Raw genomic sequence first — 22,824 nt, 5'->3', positions numbered from 1 at the left:
ATGTTAAATTGTTGCCTCTGATATTTTATTCTATTGATTCTAATCAAGCAGTCAGTGGGATTATGTAATATACAATTTGTCTTTTTATTTTTATTTAATTGGAATTCAACTCTCACTGTAATTACTCCTCCAAATGTTAATCTATTAATGAGTTCCTAAAGGATTTAATGACATTTTGCTGCTGAGGAGTGGCTTTTGGAAGTTTATCTGAATGCTAGATATTTTATTCATGCATTTGTCTTGATATTTCATATTTAATTGATGTGCTCCTTCTGTACTGTCACCAGAGTTCCACAGAAACAGAACAGATTGTAACTTGACAGACTTTAATAATAAAATCAGGGACAGGAAAATAAAAAGTTTGTTCATTGTTGCTGCTAACTTAGCTTACTACTAATCCTGTGGAAGAATTTGATGTTCAAATTCATTATCTCTGAATACTATTGCAAGCTTGACACTTTATGGATCTTTCAGAATCACTTTAAGAATGTCTGTGTTCCACAATCACCAATTCACCATTGTATTTAATTTAACACAGATGGATGTGGTAGAGTTTTTGTGAATTTAGGAAAAACAGGGAGATTGGGGATGCAGCTGAAACATGTAACCATGAAAGAGTCCAAAATCATAGGCACACCTGATGTGTGATCTATGTGATACTTGGACAAAGAACCCTCTCACCTCTTCAATGTGATCAACTTGTTTTGGAAGAGGCTGATAGCTTAAGGGAATCAGCCATAATATCTGCTCATAGCATGTAAATGCCCTTAAGTGGGAGAATGGATAGTTCGGTGGGAAAATGCATGGCTTCCAAATTATGTTGTGAGCTTGGACCTCTGCCACCCACCCAAACACACACACACACACACACAACACATACAAACACAAATGAACCTTAATTCCCACTCAAGGCATCTTCATCCCATTTTCCAAAAGATAGTAATAGCTTTGTTTTTCCATAGAGCTTTTAGAATAAGACTCAACTAGTGATTTTTCAGTGAATTTGAATTATCACAAAACCCCTCTCTGTGTTGACTAATTTTAATACCAGATGTTCACATGCTAATACCACTGCCTTGTGACCATTTCCTATCAATTCATTAATTGCCAGCTGCTCAGTCAAACAAAAAACACAGCTAATCAGATGGTATTGGTAAACAGCCAAATAACAGCTTCCTATTTAAATGTCTTAAATTTTATGGAACACTTATATTACAAAGTTTCCCACAAATACAGAAAAAAAATGTATTATAAGATACTTAAATGTCAAACAGGAAATAGGTTTTCATACCACTCAGGTATTTTACCTATTTTGCTCTCAAGAATTTGCCACATTCAATGATATAACTGAAGGATGAATAGCCTAGCACGCCTAATGATCATAATGCAATTTCCAATTCATGTTATAGCTATATTAGTTATTAGCTACAAATGCTAATATCTGAGCCAACAGTAAAGGAATCTGAGCCAACACTAAAGACTATATGCCTGGTGTTAACAATATCCCCAATCTAGTTTCTGGCCAAAACCACAACAAAAACCAAAAAAACATTTGTTTGCAACTTGTAATGTCTTTTCCAGTTTTGGACTTAAATCTTGTATCACTAATGATCATTTATGTTGGAAACACTCCCCAAAGTTTAATATCCAATGAATCATTAGTTTTCATTCATTCATGCAACAAACATTTAATGAGTGCCTAATGTACCCATTGGGGATGGAAGGAAAGCCTATGGGTGTTTTCATATGGTGTGTAGATGCTCATAGTTCAAACTAAAGACTAAATAATCCACATATAAACATTGAAAGATAATTTAAAATAAAATACAAATCAGATCACTTCTATTAGAATGGGCGTCCCTCTTTAGTCTCTACCAGATACCTAAGCGTTCTTTTGTGGCATCGAGATCAAAACAGCCATTACAAGTGAACAAATGCTCTCCAGAGGGAGGGTCCAATACCTGTATATTCATCTAATGCTGGGGGGACCTTTGGTCCTGATACTGAAAAGAGGATACAGAGGGGAATGTACATAGGGGAAGCCACTTCTTTCTTAGGTTAGCTCTTGGCCATAATATTGGTTTCTACTTATTATTATTTCCATATGCATTCTTGAGTATGAAACATAATAAAATAAAATAATATTAACCAATGTACCCTGAATTTTTACTAGATACCAAACAGTACTGTAAGTGTGTTAAAAAGATTTATCTCAGCCTCACGTTAACAGTATGAGGTATGTACAATTATTATCCCCATTTCATTGGGAGATGAGGCAAACTGAGATACGAGTAGGTTAATTAAGTTTCATAAAGTTGCATAAAGAATGATGAAACCAGGATTCAAATACAGGCAGTCTCACTTCAGAGCCCGTGATCTTACCCATTATGTCACATTGCCTCCAATGAAACCTGCTAGTTAATGCATCTTACTTAGCTAAAAAATTATGATGGCTCTATCCAGAAACAATATATAATTCTATAAATTCTTTTGGGGGTGGTGCTTATGCCTGTTTCGTTTTTGTGTTTTTGATAAGGCAATGTAACACAGTCCTTTGCACATACTAAACCGTTGCTAAATCAGTGAATTCTCTGCTTTCTAACAGAAAATGATGCTATTTATAATAGAGTAAGCCAATATTCAACGATAATTATTCTTTCTGGCCAACTGCAAGGCTAACTGCAATATACTTGCTGATTTCTAAATCTGTATTATCTTTTTTCCCCAAAGATTACTGGCGATCCTGGACTTCTCATCCACCCTACGCAATGCTCTAGAACAGTGCTGTCCCATAAAATTTTCTTCAATCATGCAAATATACTATACTTGTGCTGTCTAATATTTTAGCCAAAAGTAATATGTGACTACTGAGCACTTGAAATGTCACTAGTTGCAACTGAGGAACTGAAGTTTTCATTTTGTTTAATTAATTTAAATTGAAATAGCCTTTGTGGCTAGCAGCTACCATATTGAACAGTGTTGCTGTAGTCCGTATGTTCTATGCATCTGACTAAGACTCACTGCTAATTGTTTACATCCACGGAGGTGGGGAAATTTTTAAACTATAAGCAAATATATATTTTCTTGAGAAGTATAAGCTTCTAAAAGACACATAACTTCTCAGAGCCCTAAAAAGCTATGGTTTTCTCTTCCACCTGTGAAAAGAAAATAAAAAAGATTTCCAGCTGTGGAAAATAAAAAAGATAGCCAGCCAGATCTATTCTCCCTTGTGTTAGCTTTCACTATTTAATGGTATTTGCAGGAATCAACGGCTCTAATCATCAAACTTTTTTCATACTGCAGTAGAAATATTTACACACTGGTAGAAGAAAAAGGCTCAAACGCAATTATGCTCCTTTCAATTTGACATCATTCCATGTTAAAGTGGTATAATTTCAATTGGAAAACAAACTGCTTATTCATTCATTTTTATAGAGATTTCTCAGACTTTTAGTTAACACATTACACTTTCTGAAGAAATAGAAATTTGTAGGCAAACTGGTTTGAAAAGTTTTTGCTTATTTTGTTTAATGGATATGGGGGGAGATTGGCATGGAGAGTTTGATCCGATAAACATTTCATATTTCATGTAATGTTTTAAAAGGAGAGTGCTGTCTTGGAGCCTACTGAAACTAGAGCCAACTGTCAAATATTCAGTAATTTTGTGAGCCAGGTGTTAAACTGTTGGTAACTTGAAATCAACCAGGGTGGGGATATTTACATCACAAAAAAATGGCAAAAGCTATAAATCAGAGGTTTTGTTTTTTGAGAGCTGGTTTACAGGCACACCATTGGATGCTGGCCCAAATATAAAATCTAGAACACTGAAAGTTTACGTCCATTATAGGAATCTGAGGATTTTATTTCATTTTAATGTTCAACATTATTTGACTAGGCAAATATTATGTTTATGAATAAGTACACTAAGTGCTGTGTCCATTTGAGTCTATGAGCAAACACAGTAGACCATCACATTATAAAAATACATATTATGTGAATATGCACTCAGTCACAGTTGTCTGCATCCTACATCATTTCTTTTAAAGAATCTGAAAAATTAGAGACAAACATGGCACAGTAACAAGTCAACTACCAGGATAACCTTAAACGCAGAGAATGTAGGAAATTTTAAATCATTACACATAGTTTCCATTCTTGCTATAACTCTGGAACCCTGATCTCATAAAGTATAAAACAAAATCTGCAAAAGCATGTTTTCAAAATAGTACATGTGAGTTCATTTTGTCTATTTAAATTTTCAGGCAAAAATTATAGTGCTATTAACTCTGTTTATTGTTTGTCTCTCTACATGAGATCGTTAGCTTTAAAAACCACCTGATGCATAATAGGGGCTCAACCAATGCAAGAAAAAATATGGATGAGCCCACAAAATTTTTAAACCAGATATCGGTGGCTTCTTCTGATTCAATTAGTTGTTAACAAATGCACTTGCTAACAAATGCCAAATTGGTCTACCCAAATTAAAATGAGGAGTTAACATGGCTTACAGATTAGCCTAACCACTTTTCTGATGTAGACTCAATCAGATGATATGTAAACACAGATACAAAGTTTACAGAAAGCGAGATCCATTTTCCAGAAAAAAAATTGAAGCACAGAAATATTAAAATAGTTGTTCCAAGGCCCTTTACTCAAAAATGCTAAGTGCTGGAAATTGAATATGGTTTGTGTAGCCAGTCATTCAGTAGCTTGATACCTTCTATTTATCGTATAGTCCTAATATTCAAAGCACATACTGCGAGACCAGCTTCCGAAGGAAATTGTGATCACAGCCACATGATCATCAGTGACAAGGTACAGGCGTCAGCTTAACACAAACTGTGCTAAAGAAGCAGGTGTTTTGAAAGATTGTGAAACCGTGTTTGCATATCACAGTGTGTGTTTTTTTCCAATTCCGGGGACTTTTAAAAATTATATGAAAATAAGAGAAAGCGTTACTTGAAAGTAAAAAAAAAAATCTGTAAACGTAAATAGAGGAAATGTGTTTTTGTTTGAATAGTTCCCATATCCCCCAAGTAGTTTTATATGGCAAAGTCTCAATACATAGGTTTGCTCACTGCCTGCGGGATTCTAATAGATCGAACTTTGGACCTGTGCTTCACCAAGAAGCACGCTGAAAATAAATTTCTGCTGAAATATAGATCAACAGAGGGGTGAAATTTCTGTGCTTCTAATTTGGTATCATGTAGCTAGTATCACATTGCTAACTGTTCTTGAAAGAAGATAATTATTCTTTCCATTTCCATAATCACCACCACCAACAAAATGTGAGTCATGAGCCTCATCCCCAAGAGCTTCTTGGCTCCAAATTCTTCACAGAGCTACCAGAAGTCCCAAATATTCAACCAAAATGTAGGTGATTCAGTCTGAACAACAGTCATTAAGAAAACTAAGCGAATGTACTTTTGAAGAGCCAAAAACATGCCTTTATTGAGAGTATTCTTTTATCATTTCAAAGCAAGTATGAAAATTCCATTACTTTAAACCATATTTCGTTTTTTAATAAAGTTTCCCAAGTTTGTGTGGGGTCACATTTACTTAGTAGCCACCCAGTTTCAAAATCATAGAAACCTTATGCCATCTTTGAAATAATGTCCATGGGTAATTTTTTTCTCAAAGGCAACTCTGATTCCTGATTTACACTCTGGTCAAATATTCAAACAACAGAGCTCTGACTAGCTGGGATAAACTAGTCCATTAAGGGCCACAGCCTTCACAGGAAGCACACTTCTACTTGGCCGTGGAAATACACATGGAGCTTAATAAAAATTTATCAATTTTTCTTTTCCTTTCCTACAAAGGTTATGTTATAAATTTTCTTCATTGTTTTAGAAGTCCCCAAAACTGGAATTTAAAATGGAAAAAAAAGTCTAGACTCTCACATTTCCTCTGCCTTGTCTTCTCTCACCTGTGTGTGCATCTATTACAATCATATCACTTTTGCAAGGCTCGGTTCAAATCCATCAACTGTAATGCCTTTTGAGATCCCTGCCTCCTCTCTTCTGCAAGCTAGGTATGATCTCTCCCTCCTCTAAAGTCCTATAATACTTGGTGACTCTCTATGCTATCCATCGGTCTGTCTTGTTAGCGCAAGTTAAATGGGTACCTGTTGTTTGTCTCACATTTAGTTTGTAAGTCCCGGAAGTCAGGGACTAAGTCTTACACGTCTGTCTCCCATATTGCCCAATACAAGATGTATATATCAAAGGTATAATATTTGTTGAATAAATGAAGGAACAAAGGGACAAATCAATGGGTTGCTCTGAATAACTATACTCTTTTGATCCTATATACCCTTATATTATCTCCTCGCCAAAAGAAAAATTATATTAAAAAGCCTAGTTCACATAATACTTGGAGAGAGGACAGAGAGGCCATGTGCCAAAGTGACAGGAGACATAAGGAGGGATTATAAAATATTATTTGTGTTTCATTACCCAATGGTCATGAAATTTTGAAAAATAATATTCTGATACTGATAATGATAATGCTGCAACTTACCATAAATATTTATTTAACATTTCACAATTTTTAATCTATATTTTACTCACATTATCTCCAGACAGCCAGTGAAATAAGTGGGATAGATTAGTACTATGATCTTTATTTTACAGTTGAGGAAGCAAGTTCAGGTGGGATAAATGTCATATCCATGGTCATTCAGCTATTAATCGGCAGAACCAGAACTGGAACTCAGGTCTTTCTGACTACAAGTCCTGTACAGTATATACTACCCCACGACTGTCTCACAGACACCAAAAAGGCACAGTGTTTACTTTGTTTCACCCCAGCAATGGCAATGGTTTTGCCCACTCTTCTACTCTGTCATTAGTCTGGCCTTATGTCCCCACACTGTGCTCATGATTGCAAGACAGGAAGCTAAAATTAAAGATGAGATCTGTGGCCAAAGAATGAAAACTACTAACAGCAACAAAACAAAAACACCTTAGCAGGTCTAGTCAGAAATCAAACTCATCAATACTGTATGCTAAGCAATTGAGTCAATGAGCTGTGTGTTTGTACTGAAGATCCTGTGGTACTGCTAATATTGTACCAAAATTTAACTGTAATTAACACCTTTGTCCTCTTCTAAATCATGATTCTTACCTTTATAACAGAGGCCCCAGCTCTGGAGAGTGGACTGTGAATCTGGGCTGCAGCAGCCATGTTGGCAATAGTATTGAGATGGTTCATCTGATTCATTGCCATGGCAACTGATGCAGGAGGTAAGCTGACTGGAAGTAGGGGATGAGGCATCATCATAAATGGCAGATCCAGTCCTAAAAGAGACAGTGCATGTTAAATTATTACATTTGTTACATTATTTGGACAAAGGTAAATCACATCAAAATTGATGCTGTGAAATAGTAAAAAAAAAATCTAAATTCATTCTTACTGGCTTTGTTTTTTAAATCAAGTTTTATTATATCCCAGTATCTCTTTGGGCAATTAATAGTACCTATGAGATTTAATATTGTTTTATAATTTTAAATACATTCCTATGTCAACAGACTTTTATTTATCAATATCCCCTGTTCTTGCTCTCACTTCCAAAATATTTATAAGATGCAATCATTTTTACAAACAAAAATCTTTAAGGCAAACATCATTTTATTTAACAAAAAGAAGTTACTTTCTTTTTAATCATTATAATATATTGATGTGTTGATAGTTTCTAGCTTAACACTTTCTTTAGGAGATATAATAGTGGCCCTGGTAAGACAGCATATAGATTCTCTGGGCTACAGTATTAGTGAAGAAAATAAAATTTGGAATATGTTCTACCCCTTCAGTTATAAATTTCTAAAATGAATGCTTATAGCTCTACTTTGAAGCCTTTGTCAATAAGGAATAACTCCCCTATCGAAATATCAACCTGTTTTCCACTTTGCTAACAAATACCAATATTGTTGAGTAGTGTCTAGAATTCTATCTGTTTTCTTATGCAAGGTGAAATAATTTTCACACATTTGAAATATATTGAATAATATCTCTCAAGTATTATCCACATTACACTTGCAGTAGCCACAGATATGTCATCATAAGAAAGGTAACAAATTAAAACCGTTGTCTACTTGCCCCTTATAAGGTTGGGATTTGTGAGGAAACACCTTTAAGCAGAGGCTAGGGAAAGTTAGCCTAACATCACGGATGTTAACATGACTACAGTAAGTAAACCATAGCACTTTACAATGTATTTTAAACTATTGCTTCAACAGTAATCTTGCCTTTTTTGGACAAAAGCCCAGAAACTAGTAATCTTTAACAGATGCTCTAAAACATCCTTTCCTATAATTTTCCCAAATTATTACAGATTATAGAAATTCTATAATGGGCAATGTTTACTTGGGTCCTACACACAGTTATCAACTATTAATAACATCCCCTTTCCTCCTTGCCATCCCCTCATTTTTTCTTGCTTCCCATGTCACAATAGTAAGTGAATAACAATGAACCTATAGGAAGTATGTTCAGAGGCCCCCTAAATCTCATTCCTCAAAACAACAGTAACAGTAATACAAACTTTCAAAACAGATTTTTTTGGACAAAAAGGAGGCTAGAAGATAAAAATGCTGCTACTTGATTTGAGGTCCATCTTCTAGATTCCACAATGATGGATGAATTAAGCCCATGAACACAAAATATTCAAAGGCAGCACAATGCAATAAAACACACTTTCAGATATGACAAGCGTCATACAACATTAAAGTGATCATCTCAATGAAAAAAACTCCTAAATAAAGGACACAACAGTCACCAAGATTTCTGATAAAGACAGCCACAAAATGCACTGTTATCAGAATTACACAAAGATTTTTAAAAAAGCAAGAAACTGAAATTCTATGTGGAATCCAAGAAGGGGAACGTCCTCTGTACTCCGTATGACTCCAGATCCCAAGAAAATATTAACAACGTATTTTAGACCTTTCACCTATTACTTCACTTATGGATTGCTATCTCTAAATCCATTTTATGAGCAATCCACCTAGCCAAAATTTTCAGTTATAAAACATTTTTCCTGAGAGAAGCCTGACACAGTGTAAACACTGAATTTAAAATGGCCTTCTGGGGGCTGGCCCCGTGGCCGAGCGGTTAAGTTTGCGCGCTCCGCTGCAGGCGGCCCAGTGTTTCGTTGGTTCGAATCCTGGGCGCGGACATGGCACTGCTCGTCAGACCACGCTGAGGCAGCGTCCCACATGCCACAACTAGAATAACTCACAACGAAGAATACACAACTATGTACTGGGGGGCTTTGGGGAGAAAAAGGAAAAAATAAAATCTTTAAAAAAAAATAAAATAAAAAAAAATAAAATAAAATGGCCTTCTGCACCCCCTGTTAAACTAGAAGTTTATTTTCAGTTAGCCTTCCAAAATTACTTAGATGAATATGCATTTTTATACTTTACTCATCATACAGCTTTGCTATAATGATGAGATATTCCATAACAAATTAAATTAATCACTGTTTATCTTTCCCCTAAAACCTTCACTCTATGCTCAACATAATAGTAACCATCAATGACCTAAAAAAGTTTCTATATACAGCTCTCATTTACCACAAACCCAAGATAATTATAGACTTCAATTCTTCTTTGTGTACTCAGTGTTTTAGTAGCAAATTGATCAAACTGTAGCTGAAAAGTAGCCATCAGTGCCTCCCTTTACCACTCAAATGCTTAAATAAGCCTTTGTTCAATTTACACTTCCCTTAACAGTGTAATAATCTTTTCCTCATTCTCCAAAGATTTTCAGCATCATCCAGACACCATCTGGCCATATCAAGTCATATGCCTACTCAGAGTCCAATTGACATGCAAACTAAATGCAAACTACAAACATAATTTAACAGCCTATTGACAGTTTTAAAATATAATTCATCAAACATTTCATATGACCATGAAGGACTTAAAAGTCACACTTTCAGATCATGACCTGCAATAACTAACTGTCAATTGACTATAATACCCTAGACTCTAAGCTAATATTTACATTACAGGGCAGTTTAACAGTGACCCCACGTGAGTTGCACATGCAAAGCCTATGCAAATACTGAATTATGTAAGTCAACCTTTTCTCAAAGCAGAAATCATTAAATTAAGAGCCATCAATAGTATACAACACTCCAGCAATCTCGCCCATTTACTCACATGCTTAAAAAGTACAGAGACTTTTAATAGTATGGTAATGAAGACAAATTCTTTTTAAAAATCACCAGAATGGGTCATCTCTTTCCTGTCAGCTTCAAGGACATCATGCAAGCTACTATAAGTATTATTTCTAACGAATCTTCATATTCTGGCAACTCCTATAAGTTTTATATAAGTGCGTGGTACCACCTTCTGCTAGCCATTAAGGCTACAAACTTCAGACTCTAATCCGCTCTCTAAAATCCCACATTCATTCTATTTCCAACTCATGTTGACCTCTGTAATATCCTGCAATTTCTAGGGTCAGGCACCAATCCCATTGTACCTGGTTGGTATCCTACCTTCCTGGTTGGTTTTCTTATGCCATTTCATTTGCCACTCTAATTTTAAGACTTTTAGTGTCCACTTACTGTCTCCAGAATAAAATATAAGTTCTTTGGTTTCATGTGAAATGACTTTTCTAGCTTTGATATCTCATCACAGACCTCTGCGTGCTCTACTCTAGCCCCACTGGACTACTTGTAGCTCTCTACTATTTTAATTCAGCTTAGCCTTCATTCTTGTTCATGCCTCTGGAATCTACCTTTCTAATCCTGTTTATTTGAGCATTGTAAAACTCTTCCTCCCTTTTTTAAATCAATAGACTTTAGTTTTAGAGAAGTTTTAGGTTTACAGAAAAGGTGAGCAGAAATTACAGAGGATTTCAATGTATTTCCCCTCCACCAGCAGTTTCCCCTGTTACTAAAATCTTGTATTAGTGTGGTACATTTGCTACAATTGAGGAATCAATATTGATACATTATTATTAACTACAGTCCATAGTTTGCCTTAGAGTTTATTCTTTTGTGTTGTACATTCTAAGATTTTTCACAAATGCATGATAGCACATATCTACCATTACAGTATCATATAGAATACTTTCAGTGCCCTAAAAATCCTCTGTGCTCCACCCATTCATCCCTCCTGTCTTAGCCTTGGATTTTCCGGATTCTATAGATTTGCCATTTCCTGAGGTGGAGTCATACACTGTTTAGTCTTTTCAGACTGGGTTTGTTTCACTTAGCAATACATACTTAATGTTCATCCAAGTCTTTTCGAAGCTTCATCGCTCATTTGTTTCTACTGCTAACTACTGTTTCATGGTATGGACATACCACAGTTTGTTTACTCATCCAGCTGTTGAAGGACATCTTGGTTGATTCCAACTTTTAGAAGTTATGAATAAAGTGGCTATAAACATTGGTATGTAGATTTTTGTGTGGATATAAGTTTTCAATTCAATTGGATAAATAAGGAAGATTATGTTTAACTTTGTGAAAAACTGCCAAAATGTTTTCCGATGTGGCTGTACCATTTTGCATTCCCAAAAGCAATAAAAGAGAGTTCCTGTTGTTCCACATCCTTACCAGCAATTGATGCTGATGGAGTTTTGGATTTTAGCCATTCCAATAGGCGTGTAGGGGTATCTCATTGTTTTAATTTACAATTCCCTAATGACACATGATGTTGAGCATCTTTTCACATGCTTATTTGTCATCTGTATATCTTATTTGATGAGGTATCTGTTCAGGTCTTTTGCCTATTTTTTAATTAGGTTGTTTACTTTTTATTGTTGACTTTTAAGAGTTCTTTGTAAATTTTCTATCAGTCCTTCATCAGGTATGTGCTTTGCAAAGATTTTCTCCAACTCTGTAGCTTGTCTTTTTATTTTCTTAACAGTGTGTTTCACAGAACAGTTTAAAATTTTAATTTTTAATGTTTAAATCCAATTTATCAATTTTTATCGTGGACTTGGTGCTGTACCTAAAAACTCATTGCCAAACTCAAGATCATCTAGATTTTCTCTGATATTATCTTCTAATAGTTTTCCAATTTTGAAATTTACATTTAGGTCCATGATCCAGATTGAGTTAATTTCTGTGAAGAGAAGAGCGTAGAGTCTGCGTCCAGATTCATTTTTTTTTTTTTTTGCACGTGGATGCCTAGTTTTCCCAATGCTATTTGTTGAAAAGATGATGGTTTCTCCATTTAATTGTCTTTGCTCTTTCATCAAATACTAGTTGACTACATTTGTATGGATATATTTCTGGGCTTTCTATTCTGTTATAAATCTATTTGTCTATTCTTTTGCCAATATCACACTGTCTTGACTCCTGTAGCTTTACAGTAAACATTGAAGTAGGGTAGGATCGATCATTCCACTGATGTTTTCTGTTCAATATCATGTTGGCTATTCTGGATCTTTCACTTTCCCTATAAACTTTAGCATCAGTTTGTTGATATCCACAAAATAACTTCCTTGGATTTTGATTGGGATTGTGTTGAATGCATAGGTCAAGTTAAGAAGAACTTGCATCTTAATGATACTGAGTTTTCCTATATATAAACATAGAATATTTCTCCATTTATTTAGACATTCTTTGATTTCTTTCATCAGAGACTTATAGAATTCCTTCTAAAGAGCTTATATATATATTTTTTTGTCAGTTTTATACCTATGTATTTCATTTTTTTGTTGTTGCTAATGTAAACGGCATTGTGTTTTTTATTCTCAAATTGCGATTGTTCATTGCTGGTATATAGGAAAGTAATCAACTTTTGTACACAATCATGCTATAATCCTTTATTACTTCCAGGAGATTTTTTGTGAAAGCTTTGGGATTTTTTTATGTAGACAATCATGTCATCTTTGAACAAAGACAATTTCTTCTCTCCCATCTATATACCTGTTAGGTCCTTTTCTTATCATATTGTATTAGCCAGTATTTCCAGTGCAACGATGAATAGGAGTGGTGAGAGGAGGCATCCTTGTTGTTTTTTATCTTAGGGGAAAAGCACATGTTTCTCACCATTAAATATGATGTTAGCAGTAGGTTTTTTTGGTAGATGTTCTTTATCAAGTTGAGGAAGTTGCCTTCTGTTCCTATTTTTCTGAACTTTTATTATGAGTGCTTATTGTATTTTGTCATATCCTTTTTCTGTATCTACTCTTAGAATCATATGATTTTTCTTCTTTACCCTGCTAATGTGACGGATTATATTAATTGATTTTTGAATGTTGAACTAGCCTTGCATCCCTGTAATAAATCCCAGATTGTCATGGTGTATAATTCTTTTTATACATTGTTGGATTTGATTTGTTAATATTTTGTTGAGGATTTTTGCATGCATGCTCACGAGAGATATTGGTCTATAGTTTCATTTACTTGTAATATCTTTGCCTGTTTTTGGTAATTGGGTAATACTGGCATCATAGGAGTTAGGAAATATTCCAGCTGCTTCTATCTTCTGGAAAAGACTGTAGGAAATTTGTGTGTTTTCTTCCTTTAATGTTTGGTAGAATTTACCAGTGAAGCTATTTGGATCTGGTGCTTCTTATTGTATTGATTCAATTTCTTTAATAGATATAGTCCTATTCAGATTATCAATTTCTTATTATATGAGTATTGATAGATTATATCTTTCAAGGAATTGGTCCATTTCATCCAGGTTATCAAATTTGTGGGCACAGAGTTGTTTATAATATTCCTTTTTTATTCTTTTAATGTCCATATTGTCAGGAATTATGACTCCTCTTTCATTTCAAATATTAGCAATTTGTATCTTCTTTCTGTTTCCTAGTTAGCTTAGATAAAGCTTTATCAATTTTATTGATCAATTCAAAGAACCAGCTTTTGGCTTCATTGATTTTCTCTATTGATTTCGCATTTTCAATTTCATTGATTTCAGCACTAACTTTTATTACTTCTTTTCTTCTGCTTTGGATTTAATTTGCTTTTCCTTTTCTAGTTTCCTAAAATGCAATCTTAGATTGCTGATTTTATCTTTCTTCTTTTTAGCATATTTATTCAATACCATAAATTTCTAAGTATTGCTTTTGCTGCATCCCACAAATTTTGATAAGAAAAGTTTTTATTTTCATTTACTTTCATTTACTTGAGACTTCTTTGACACACATGTTGCTTAGTAGTGTGCTGTTGAATCTCCAAGTAATTTTGGATATTCCACCTGTCTTTCTGTTATTAATTTTTAGTTTAATTCCAATATGACTGAGAGCAGACAATGTATGATTTCTATTCTTTTAAATTTGTTAAGGTGCGTTTTACAGCTCAGAAGGTAGTCTTGGTGAATGTTCCATGTCAATTTAAGAAGAATGTGTATGCTTCTGTTGTTGAATGAAATATTCTATAGAAGTTCATTAGATCTAGTTGATTGATGGTGCTACTCAGTTCAACTATACCCTTGCTGACTGACTTTCTTCCTACAGGATATGTCCATTTCCAATAGAGCAATATTGAAGTCTCCAACTATAATAGTACATCTACTTCTCCTGGCAGTTCTATCAGTTTTGCCTCACATATTTTGACACTCTGATAATAAGACCAAACACGTTAAGGGTTGTTAACGTCTTCTTGGAGAACTGACCTCTTTATCATTATGTAATGTCCTTCTTATCCCTGAAAATTTTCTTTATTCTGAAATCTGCTTCATCTGAATTAATATAGCTACTCCTTCTTTCTTTTGACTAGTGTTAGCATAGTATATATTTCTCCAATCCTTTATTTTTAATTAATATGTGTCTTTATATTTAAAGTGAGTTTCTTATAGACAACGTATAACTCGGCCTTGTTTTGTTACCTACTCTGACGGTCTCCACCTTTTTATTGTTGTCATTTGCTTTGTTTTGGTTTTTTGTTTGATACACGATTATATAAGAAGTATGTTGCGTTTAAGTAATGGTAAAAGCATTGACATCCCAGATCACTAGAGCATGTGGAGCAGCCTATGTTTTTAATTGGTATATTTAGGCCAATCATATTTAAAATGATTACTGATTGGACTGGATAAGTAGCTATCATATTTTTTACTATTTTCTATTTGTTGTCCTTTTTTCTTTTATTTTAATATTATCTTCTACTCTTTTGTTGCCTTCTCTCGTGTTAACTGAGTATTTTATATGATTCCTTTTTCTTTCCTCTCTTAGCATATTAATTATACTTTTTAAATAATTTTTAAGTGGGTGCCCTGGAGTTTGCAATATACATTTACAACTTATCTAAGTCCACTTTCAAAAATAACACTGTACCACTTCGTGGGCAATGTAAGAACCTTATAGCAGAGTATTTCCAATTCCTCCTTCCTGTCCCTTATGACAGTGCTCTCATTTATATCATTATCCATAAGGTACAATCACCCAATATGTTGCTGTTGTCATCATTACTTTGAGCAGAGTGTTATTTCTTAGACTGATTAAGAATAAGAAAAAACACATGTTATTTACTTTAATTTATTCCTTCTCTAACACTCTTCTTTTTTCGGTAGGTCCAAGTTTTTGACCTTTATAATTTTCTTTTTCTCTGAAGACCTTCTTTTAACATTTCTTACAGGGCAGATCTGTTGGTATGGTAAGAAATTCCCTCAACTTATGTTTGTCTGAGAATGTCTTTATTTCTTCTACACTTTTAAAAGGAAATTCCACTGGATGCAGAATTCTAGGTTGGTGGGGTTTTTTTTTTCCTTTAACACTCTAAATATTTCTCACCACTCTATTATTGATTGCCTGGTTTCTGAAGATAAGTCCAATGTCTTTATTATGTTTGTTCCTGTATGAGTAAGGAGGGTTTTTTCCCCCTCTGTCTTCTTTCAAGATTTTCTCTTTGTTTTTGATTTTCCAGTTTGACTATAATATGCATCAGTGTAGATTTTTTGACACTTATCCTTCTTTTGCCCTCTGACCTTCCTGGAACCGTGGTTTGGTGTCTCCCATTATTTTGGAAAATTTTCAGTCACTGTTATGTCAAATATTTCTTTTGCTCCTTTCCCTCATTTTTGTCCTTCTGGTATCCCCATTACATGTATGCTACACCTTTTGTAATTGCTGCACAGCTCTAGGATATTCTGTTCTGTTTTTTTCCATTTTTGCTTTGTTATTCAGATTGGGAAGTTTCTATTGACATATCTTCAAGCTTACTAATTATTTCCTCGACTCTGTCTAGTCTACTCATGAATCCATCAAAGACATTCTTCGTTTTATTGGAGTGTTTTGATTTCCAGCATTTCCTTTTGATTCTTAGTTTCCATCCCTCTGCTTAAATATCCCATGTATTCTTGTATCTTTTCCTCTTTTTCCATTTTATTAGCGGTTATTTTAATCCCAGTTATTTCAAATTCCTGGACTGATAATGTTAAAATATTTGCTATATCTAATTCTGGTTCTGATGCTTGCTTTATCTCTTCAGAGTGTTTTTTTTTCCTCTTTCATGCCTTGTACTTTTTTTGAAGTCAGAAATGGTGTATTAAGTAAAGGGAACTGAGGTAAACAGGTCTTTAGTAGGAAGTTTTATGTTTACTGGCTAGGAGTTAGGCTTTGTTTACTGTTTACTGTAGCTGTCCCATGAGTAGCTGTGATTTCCTGTCCCCCCTGTTGTCTTTGGTTTTCCCTAGAGCAGCTATATTAAATAGGGTCCAAGGCTTTCAGTTCTTTCAGTGGTAATCCCCTGTTATACAAAGCTCTATTGTGGTGGTAAAATGTGTAGGGAGGAGAAGCATTCTATAGTCCTATGATTAGGTCTCAGTCTCCTGGTGAGCCTCTCTCCTAGGGCTGTGACTTTCATAATTGCTTTTCAGCTTCTTCCCTCTTGGGGGGAATAGGCAGGCTTGGGGGTGGGGGCAGCTATGGCTGAGTATTTCTCTTTCCCCATGTGGAAAGCTAAGGCGGCTGGAGTTGTGTATCTTCCTTCCCTCACGTCAATGGCTACAGGGTGCTGGAGTTTAGTATACTCTTACCCCAGGTCAGTTAGGCTCTGGTAAAACCAAGTAGTTTAAGCTCTGGTAAAATAGTATCTTTTGAAGGCAGGCCTCTGCTAAAAAAAAAAACACACACAGAACACTCTCAGCATATTTTGAAACTCCCCTGCCAGAAGCATGAGGGGAATTCTCTCAGGTTTTCACCTTAACAACCTGATGGGGCTCCTGGAGGTAAAACTCACAAAAGTATAAGGAACCCCTAAGGAAGGTCCCCCAGGAGGTTTTCTCTCTCAAGCTGGGTCCATACTGAGTCCTCAGCAATCACCCTTTCAATGCTTCTACCAGGCCTCAGCTGTGGCTTCTGCTTCCTATAAGTTGTGGTTCCCTGTATCCACCTCTTTCTCCAGTTGTAGGAAGAGCTGTGCCCTGTGAACTCAATCTCTGATGGATTTAAAAGACCTGTTGTTTTTCAGATTGTTCCACTTTTTTCTTGTTGTGAGGATAGGAGTGACAACTTCTAAGCTGTTTAAATGTTAGACTAGAAACAAGGAGTCCTTTAGGCTTCCCTCCTTTATGACACAAGTCTACCTTAATCAGTCCTTTTCTGACTTCTCACAACATAATATTTATAACTTCTCTGGCATTCATCTTATTTGCCTTTCCTTAACATTTCATTTTATATGAGAAGTTTCACTCTTGAGTTTATAATACCTCTTTAAAGTAAGACACCATAACTTATTTTGTATGCTTAATGACTGATGAATTTCATTAAGATTTGGGACATCATATTAAAATATCCCAGAATTCCTCCATTGTCTTAATTCTAAGGTTTAGTGGAAGAATGAAAGTCTCAGGGAAAGGAATAATAGAACTCTTTCCCCAGGTTTTCTGTTTGTAGGAAAAGTAGAATTTTAGCCAAGTAATGTATATAAGACCTGCTTTCCTGCAGAATGACTTCTGAGTCACTGAAGCTCCTAAAAACATCATCTTAACCTGAGTTTGTATACATTAGCTATAGTAAATAATAATACTTATAATTCATACAGTACTTACTATATGCAAGTCACTGCTAACAGCTTTTCCTTTATTATTTTTAGCCCTCACAATAACCTTAATGACTGGGTATATTTTATTCCTACTTTGTAGTTGTGGAAAGTGAGACTCGGAAAAGTTAGGTGACCTCCAAAGTCAAACAGTGATATGGAATTCAAAAGATGTGGAATTCAAACCCAAGCTTATGTGACTATAACCAACATTCTTAACTACTCTGATCCATGGCCTCCCATGTACCTCTGCTCTGCTGCATGGCCTCTCAATCTATCTCTACTCTATAAATCCCACCTTTTGGAATGAATACCTCTTTATCTACCCTTCTGACCCCAAATTGTTAAACCTTATTGAAGAGAAATAGACTAGCCCTGCTAGTCCAAGATGTCCAGTGGGTCTTGAATGATATTTTTCTCAACACACCAATTTTGGGAGGACAGTATACATACTGTTGCTCAACAGGTGATTCTGCTGCAGTGGATTAAGGGTAGGAGCACCCCCAAGGCCTGGCTGGCCAGCCAGGGCTGCATGAGCAAGTCCATGTTGGGGTCCAGGAGCAGCAAGAGGAGACTGCATCTTATCCTTATCCCAGGAGGATTCACTTCCACCTGAAAAACATTCGTATGAACAGATAGGGATTTGAAAACTTTCCATGAGAAGACCTTTCTTTTTTAATTCCCTTTTTAGGGTTGCAATTTTTAATATTACTTCTCAGAAGACTGTTACTAAACATAGGTAACTCATGTTTATGATGGTTTCTAAAACTTTCAATAGCCTTGGATTTAAGCAGCCTCTAGGAACACTAAACAACTCTCACTAATCACATAGGCCCACTCGCCTTACAGGTAGTCTAAACGAATCTGGAATCATAATGAATAGCTTTTGAGAGCACTTGTATGTTGAAAGACATTAACTGATCACTACTACCTCCCATTCCAACCCTCTAACATACCTGTGCAATATTTTAACAAAGATCAGTTGCTGTTCACTCAAAAAAAAACCACCCTCATTTATAAGAGCATGATAACATGCAAAAATATGTAGTAAGAAACAAAATGATCAGTTATTTTGTTCTCAGATGCAGCCCTCAAAAAGCTAATCTCTTCATACACAGCAGGCTTTTGTCCACAATAATCTGGATAAAACATAAAATCATGGCCCCCAATTTGAAACTGTACTTTACTTTGATCATCTATGTAGAGAGTAAAGTGTGCATAAATGCAGACTACTATATTATCATGATGATCTACAGCAGCATAGCTATTTCATCTGGCACTTAGCATACTGTGAAGAAAGAACCATTGCTTAAAACCATACAGGAAACAGCCACAGAATTATTCCCAGGGCATCCTTTTAAGGAGAATACTTTAAACAGAGGGGCAAGGGGTTGTATTGCAATCACTGCAGTAGCATACAGTCTGCCTTTAGAAAACAGAATGGTTATGTGGGCAGCCCCACCTATTTGCTTAACGTGGTTCATTCATGCAGGGGTCAGTGGTTCCGCTCCCATTCCCATGGTGTGATTGTGACATTAGCATCTCCACCTGGCTGACTGTATCCATCTGCTGCCTAAAACACTGACCCTGTTTTGCAGAGGGGTTTAGGCCTGGGAATCTTGGGCACTCTGTAAAATATGTGCATTTACTGGTTTAAAAAAAAGGTAGAAAGAAATCAACTTGTTCGTATTCCTAACATTCAACATTGCAATCATTTTCACTTCTTGGAGTTCCCTCCCAGGCTTTGTTCACATAGATACTCATTTTTACATTGTAAACACTCTGCCTTGTTGCTTCGGATATCATATTTACCAAGTATAATGACCACATAGTAGTCTACTGAGTTAATGTACTATAATTTATTAAACATTGGACTTTGAGTTTGTCTCAAATTTGTCACTATTATAAATTAGACCATAACAACAACATTCATTTGAATTATTTCCTTAGAATCAATTAATTCCCTGGAATGGGATTTCTGGGTCAAAGGGGTTGAACATTTTTATACTTTTGCTTTCAAGAGCTACATTTGCAAAAGCAGTTTTAAAGGAGTAGATTTTTTAAGGAAATTTTTTCAAGGCCAAGGGATATTGTCCCTGAAGATTTAAAATGTATTTAAGAAAACTGTCTGCTAGAATCTATGAGAGGGTTTTAAAAAATCTTTCTACCCATTCATCTACTCTTACCCCAGCTCTGGAAATCTACCTCCTCTTCAGGACTCTTTCAAGCCGATTTGTGGCCAAAGTCAATCTCTAATCCAAAAGTGGGAGCCTTGCCAGCCTCCAACTACGCGAGTTCCAGACAAGAAAACACCAGATTCTCCAGCAGCAGTGGTAAAGACTGAGGGGTACCTGGTCTTGCCTATATGGACAAAGCTTTCCCAATCAATTGGGGAATAAATAAGTAACGAATTGTTCAGTTCCTGCTATAAGCCGTTTAGTTAACATGCACAGAAGCTTATAAGGTAGGAAATTTGGTTGGATTTGATAGACTGGTTTAATGGACCAGAAATCATTCCCTTGATCACGTTGAGGTTTGGTGTATTCATTGAAAACATGCAACACTCTTTTGATTACACCAATTGTTCTCTCTTTTCATCCAGATGTTTGTTGCTGTATAGTCACTGCCTCAGAGCAGGGAGGTAATTTATCGCTGGTGCATTGACGTAATTTAGCATTCATACATTTGAAATTCCAATTAAAATCAATAAGATTGTTATGCTGTAATGAACAGGAATGGTGGAAGGAAGGGAAGTATCTTAATAAACAAAAGTAACCACATTGCAACACTGAAAATTCTTTATAGTAACATTGGTCCAATAAACATGATTAATACCAGAAAATGCAAAAATTTGAAAGATCAATTTCTGAGCAAAAACGAAACCACTCCATCATTTTAGCACTGTGTCCAAGATATGAATTACCTCACCATTACAGAACTGTAATTTGTAAATTGATGAGCAAAACATTGACAAAGAAAGATACGTTTAGAAGACACTAAATTATACCATTGATATTAATATTGCATTGCGCCATCACAACAGCAACAGTGTAAAGCAGTACTAGGGCTGAGACTGTGTCAATATTTATTTTATAAATTGAAAATCTTGTAGTCCACATTCAATATAAAATGGTACATTAGGTATTAGTCTAATGTTTTATACATCACACATTCCAAATCAACTTTAATAGAAATGTTTTTGAAAACCTCATTAAGGATTTCAAAGTATTTTGTGTATGCCTTGGTGAGAGCTTTAGATGACCTTTTTCCACCAACTCTCACCTTTTTAACTACTGTGTTAAAAATGATACAAGGAGGGTGGTTACCAACTGTTCCCATCTTCACTTAGTATGGCTATAAGAAATCGTCCTGCCCTTTGAAGGCAACTGTATATAAAGTGAGCGAAGACTGTGGGATACCCTTGATATTTGCATTAGGAGGCATTAAAACTCTGGACATACTTTTGTCTTTTGACCTAAAATTCTTACCATTTTTAAGCCTATAGAATTGACTTATGACTTAGTCTGGAGGCTTCGCTAGCCCCAAACTTTGCATTGCCCTATGCCCCTTTGCCAATTTGTAATAATATCCACAGAACTGAAAGCTCAAAAAATATATTTACCAAACTTATCCTAGGGTCAACTTTTTTTTATTACTATGTGGAAGCTTGGGTATCCACTTTCCTTTTCTTAGAATTTATCTATCATCTATTATCTATCTATCTATCTATCTGTCTATCTACCTAACTATCTATCTATCTATCTATCTATCTACCTAAGTGTCTATCTATCTCTAGATGTATTAGTTTGCTAGGGCTGCCATAACAAATTACTATAGTCTGAATGTTTATGTCTCCCAAAACTCATATGTTAAATCCTAATCCCCAATGTGATGGTATTTGAAGGTGTGGCCTATGGAAGGTGATTAGGTCATGAATAGGATAAGTGCTTTTATAAAAGAGACCCCAAAGAGTTCCAGAGCCCCCTTCTGCCATGTGAGGACACAGTAAGAATATGGCTGTCACTGAGCCTGGAAGTGGGCTCTCACCAGACACCGAATCTTCCAGTACCTTGATCTTGTCTTCCAGCCTCGAGAACCATGAGAAACAAATCTCTGTTGTTTATAAGCCACTCAGTCTATGGTATTTTTGTTATAGTAGCCCAAATGGACTAAGACACTGCAGAATGGGTGGCTTAAACAACAGAGATTTATTTTCCCACAGTTCTGGAGGGTAGAAGTCCCGAGATCAAGGTGTCGGCTGGTTTAATTTCTCCTGAGGCCTTTCTTCTTAGTTGGCAGATGTGCACCTTCTCCCTGTGTCTTTACGTGCTCTTTCTTCTATATGCGCGCATCCTTAGTGTCTCTCTGTGTGTCCAAATTTTGTCTTCTTATAAGGACACCAGTCAGATTGAATTAGGGTCTACTTTAATGGTCTCATTTAACTTATCACTTCTTTCAAGATTCTATCTCCAAATATGGTCACATTCTGAGGTTTGGGAGCTTAGGGCTTCAACATACGAATTTTGGAAGGACACAATTCAGCCAATAACATTAAAGTATGCACTCTTTACTGAACCAGATCATACTAGCTTTGTGAGGGAATCCCTCTTGCAAAGAGGAGAAAAACTACATAGCATTTATACAAGGCACATCTAAGAAACCAAGGAGGCAGTGGCTTAGGAAAAATAGAGAAGCATAATCAAAACCTCATCTTTGCATCAAGAAACTTCACGTTAAGTATAAACAAAACCCGACAGAATCCTAAGTACAGAAAGAGAATGTAGAAAGTGCAGCAAATCCTCAAGAATTGAATAAATAATTTCAGCTTTTTCATATCAACTACTTATCACTATTTTAGCTCAATT

General features: G+C 35.5%; 1 protein-coding gene across 8 annotated transcripts in view; it reads right to left on the bottom strand.

The window, feature by feature from the left end:
* The window catches only part of DACH2 (dachshund family transcription factor 2), a 472,014-nt gene that overhangs the window by 84,816 nt on the left and 364,374 nt on the right, over positions 1-22,824 (bottom strand). For all 8 annotated transcript variants that reach the window (XM_070502515.1, XM_070502518.1, XM_070502517.1 and 5 more), the window contains 2 exons: positions 18,413-18,571; positions 7,129-7,301 (listed from right to left, as the gene is read on the bottom strand). In XM_070502515.1, coding sequence (XP_070358616.1) covers positions 7,129-7,301; positions 18,413-18,571 — 332 coding nt within the window. The remainder of the gene's footprint in view (positions 1-7,128; positions 7,302-18,412; positions 18,572-22,824) is intronic.

Source organism: Equus asinus, chromosome X (assembly GCF_041296235.1).
Source record: "Equus asinus isolate D_3611 breed Donkey chromosome X, EquAss-T2T_v2, whole genome shotgun sequence".
Classification (NCBI taxonomy): Eukaryota; Metazoa; Chordata; class Mammalia; order Perissodactyla; family Equidae; genus Equus; species Equus asinus.
The sequence above is the reverse complement of the archived record's forward strand: the minus strand, read 5'-3'. Positions and strand labels throughout refer to the sequence as shown.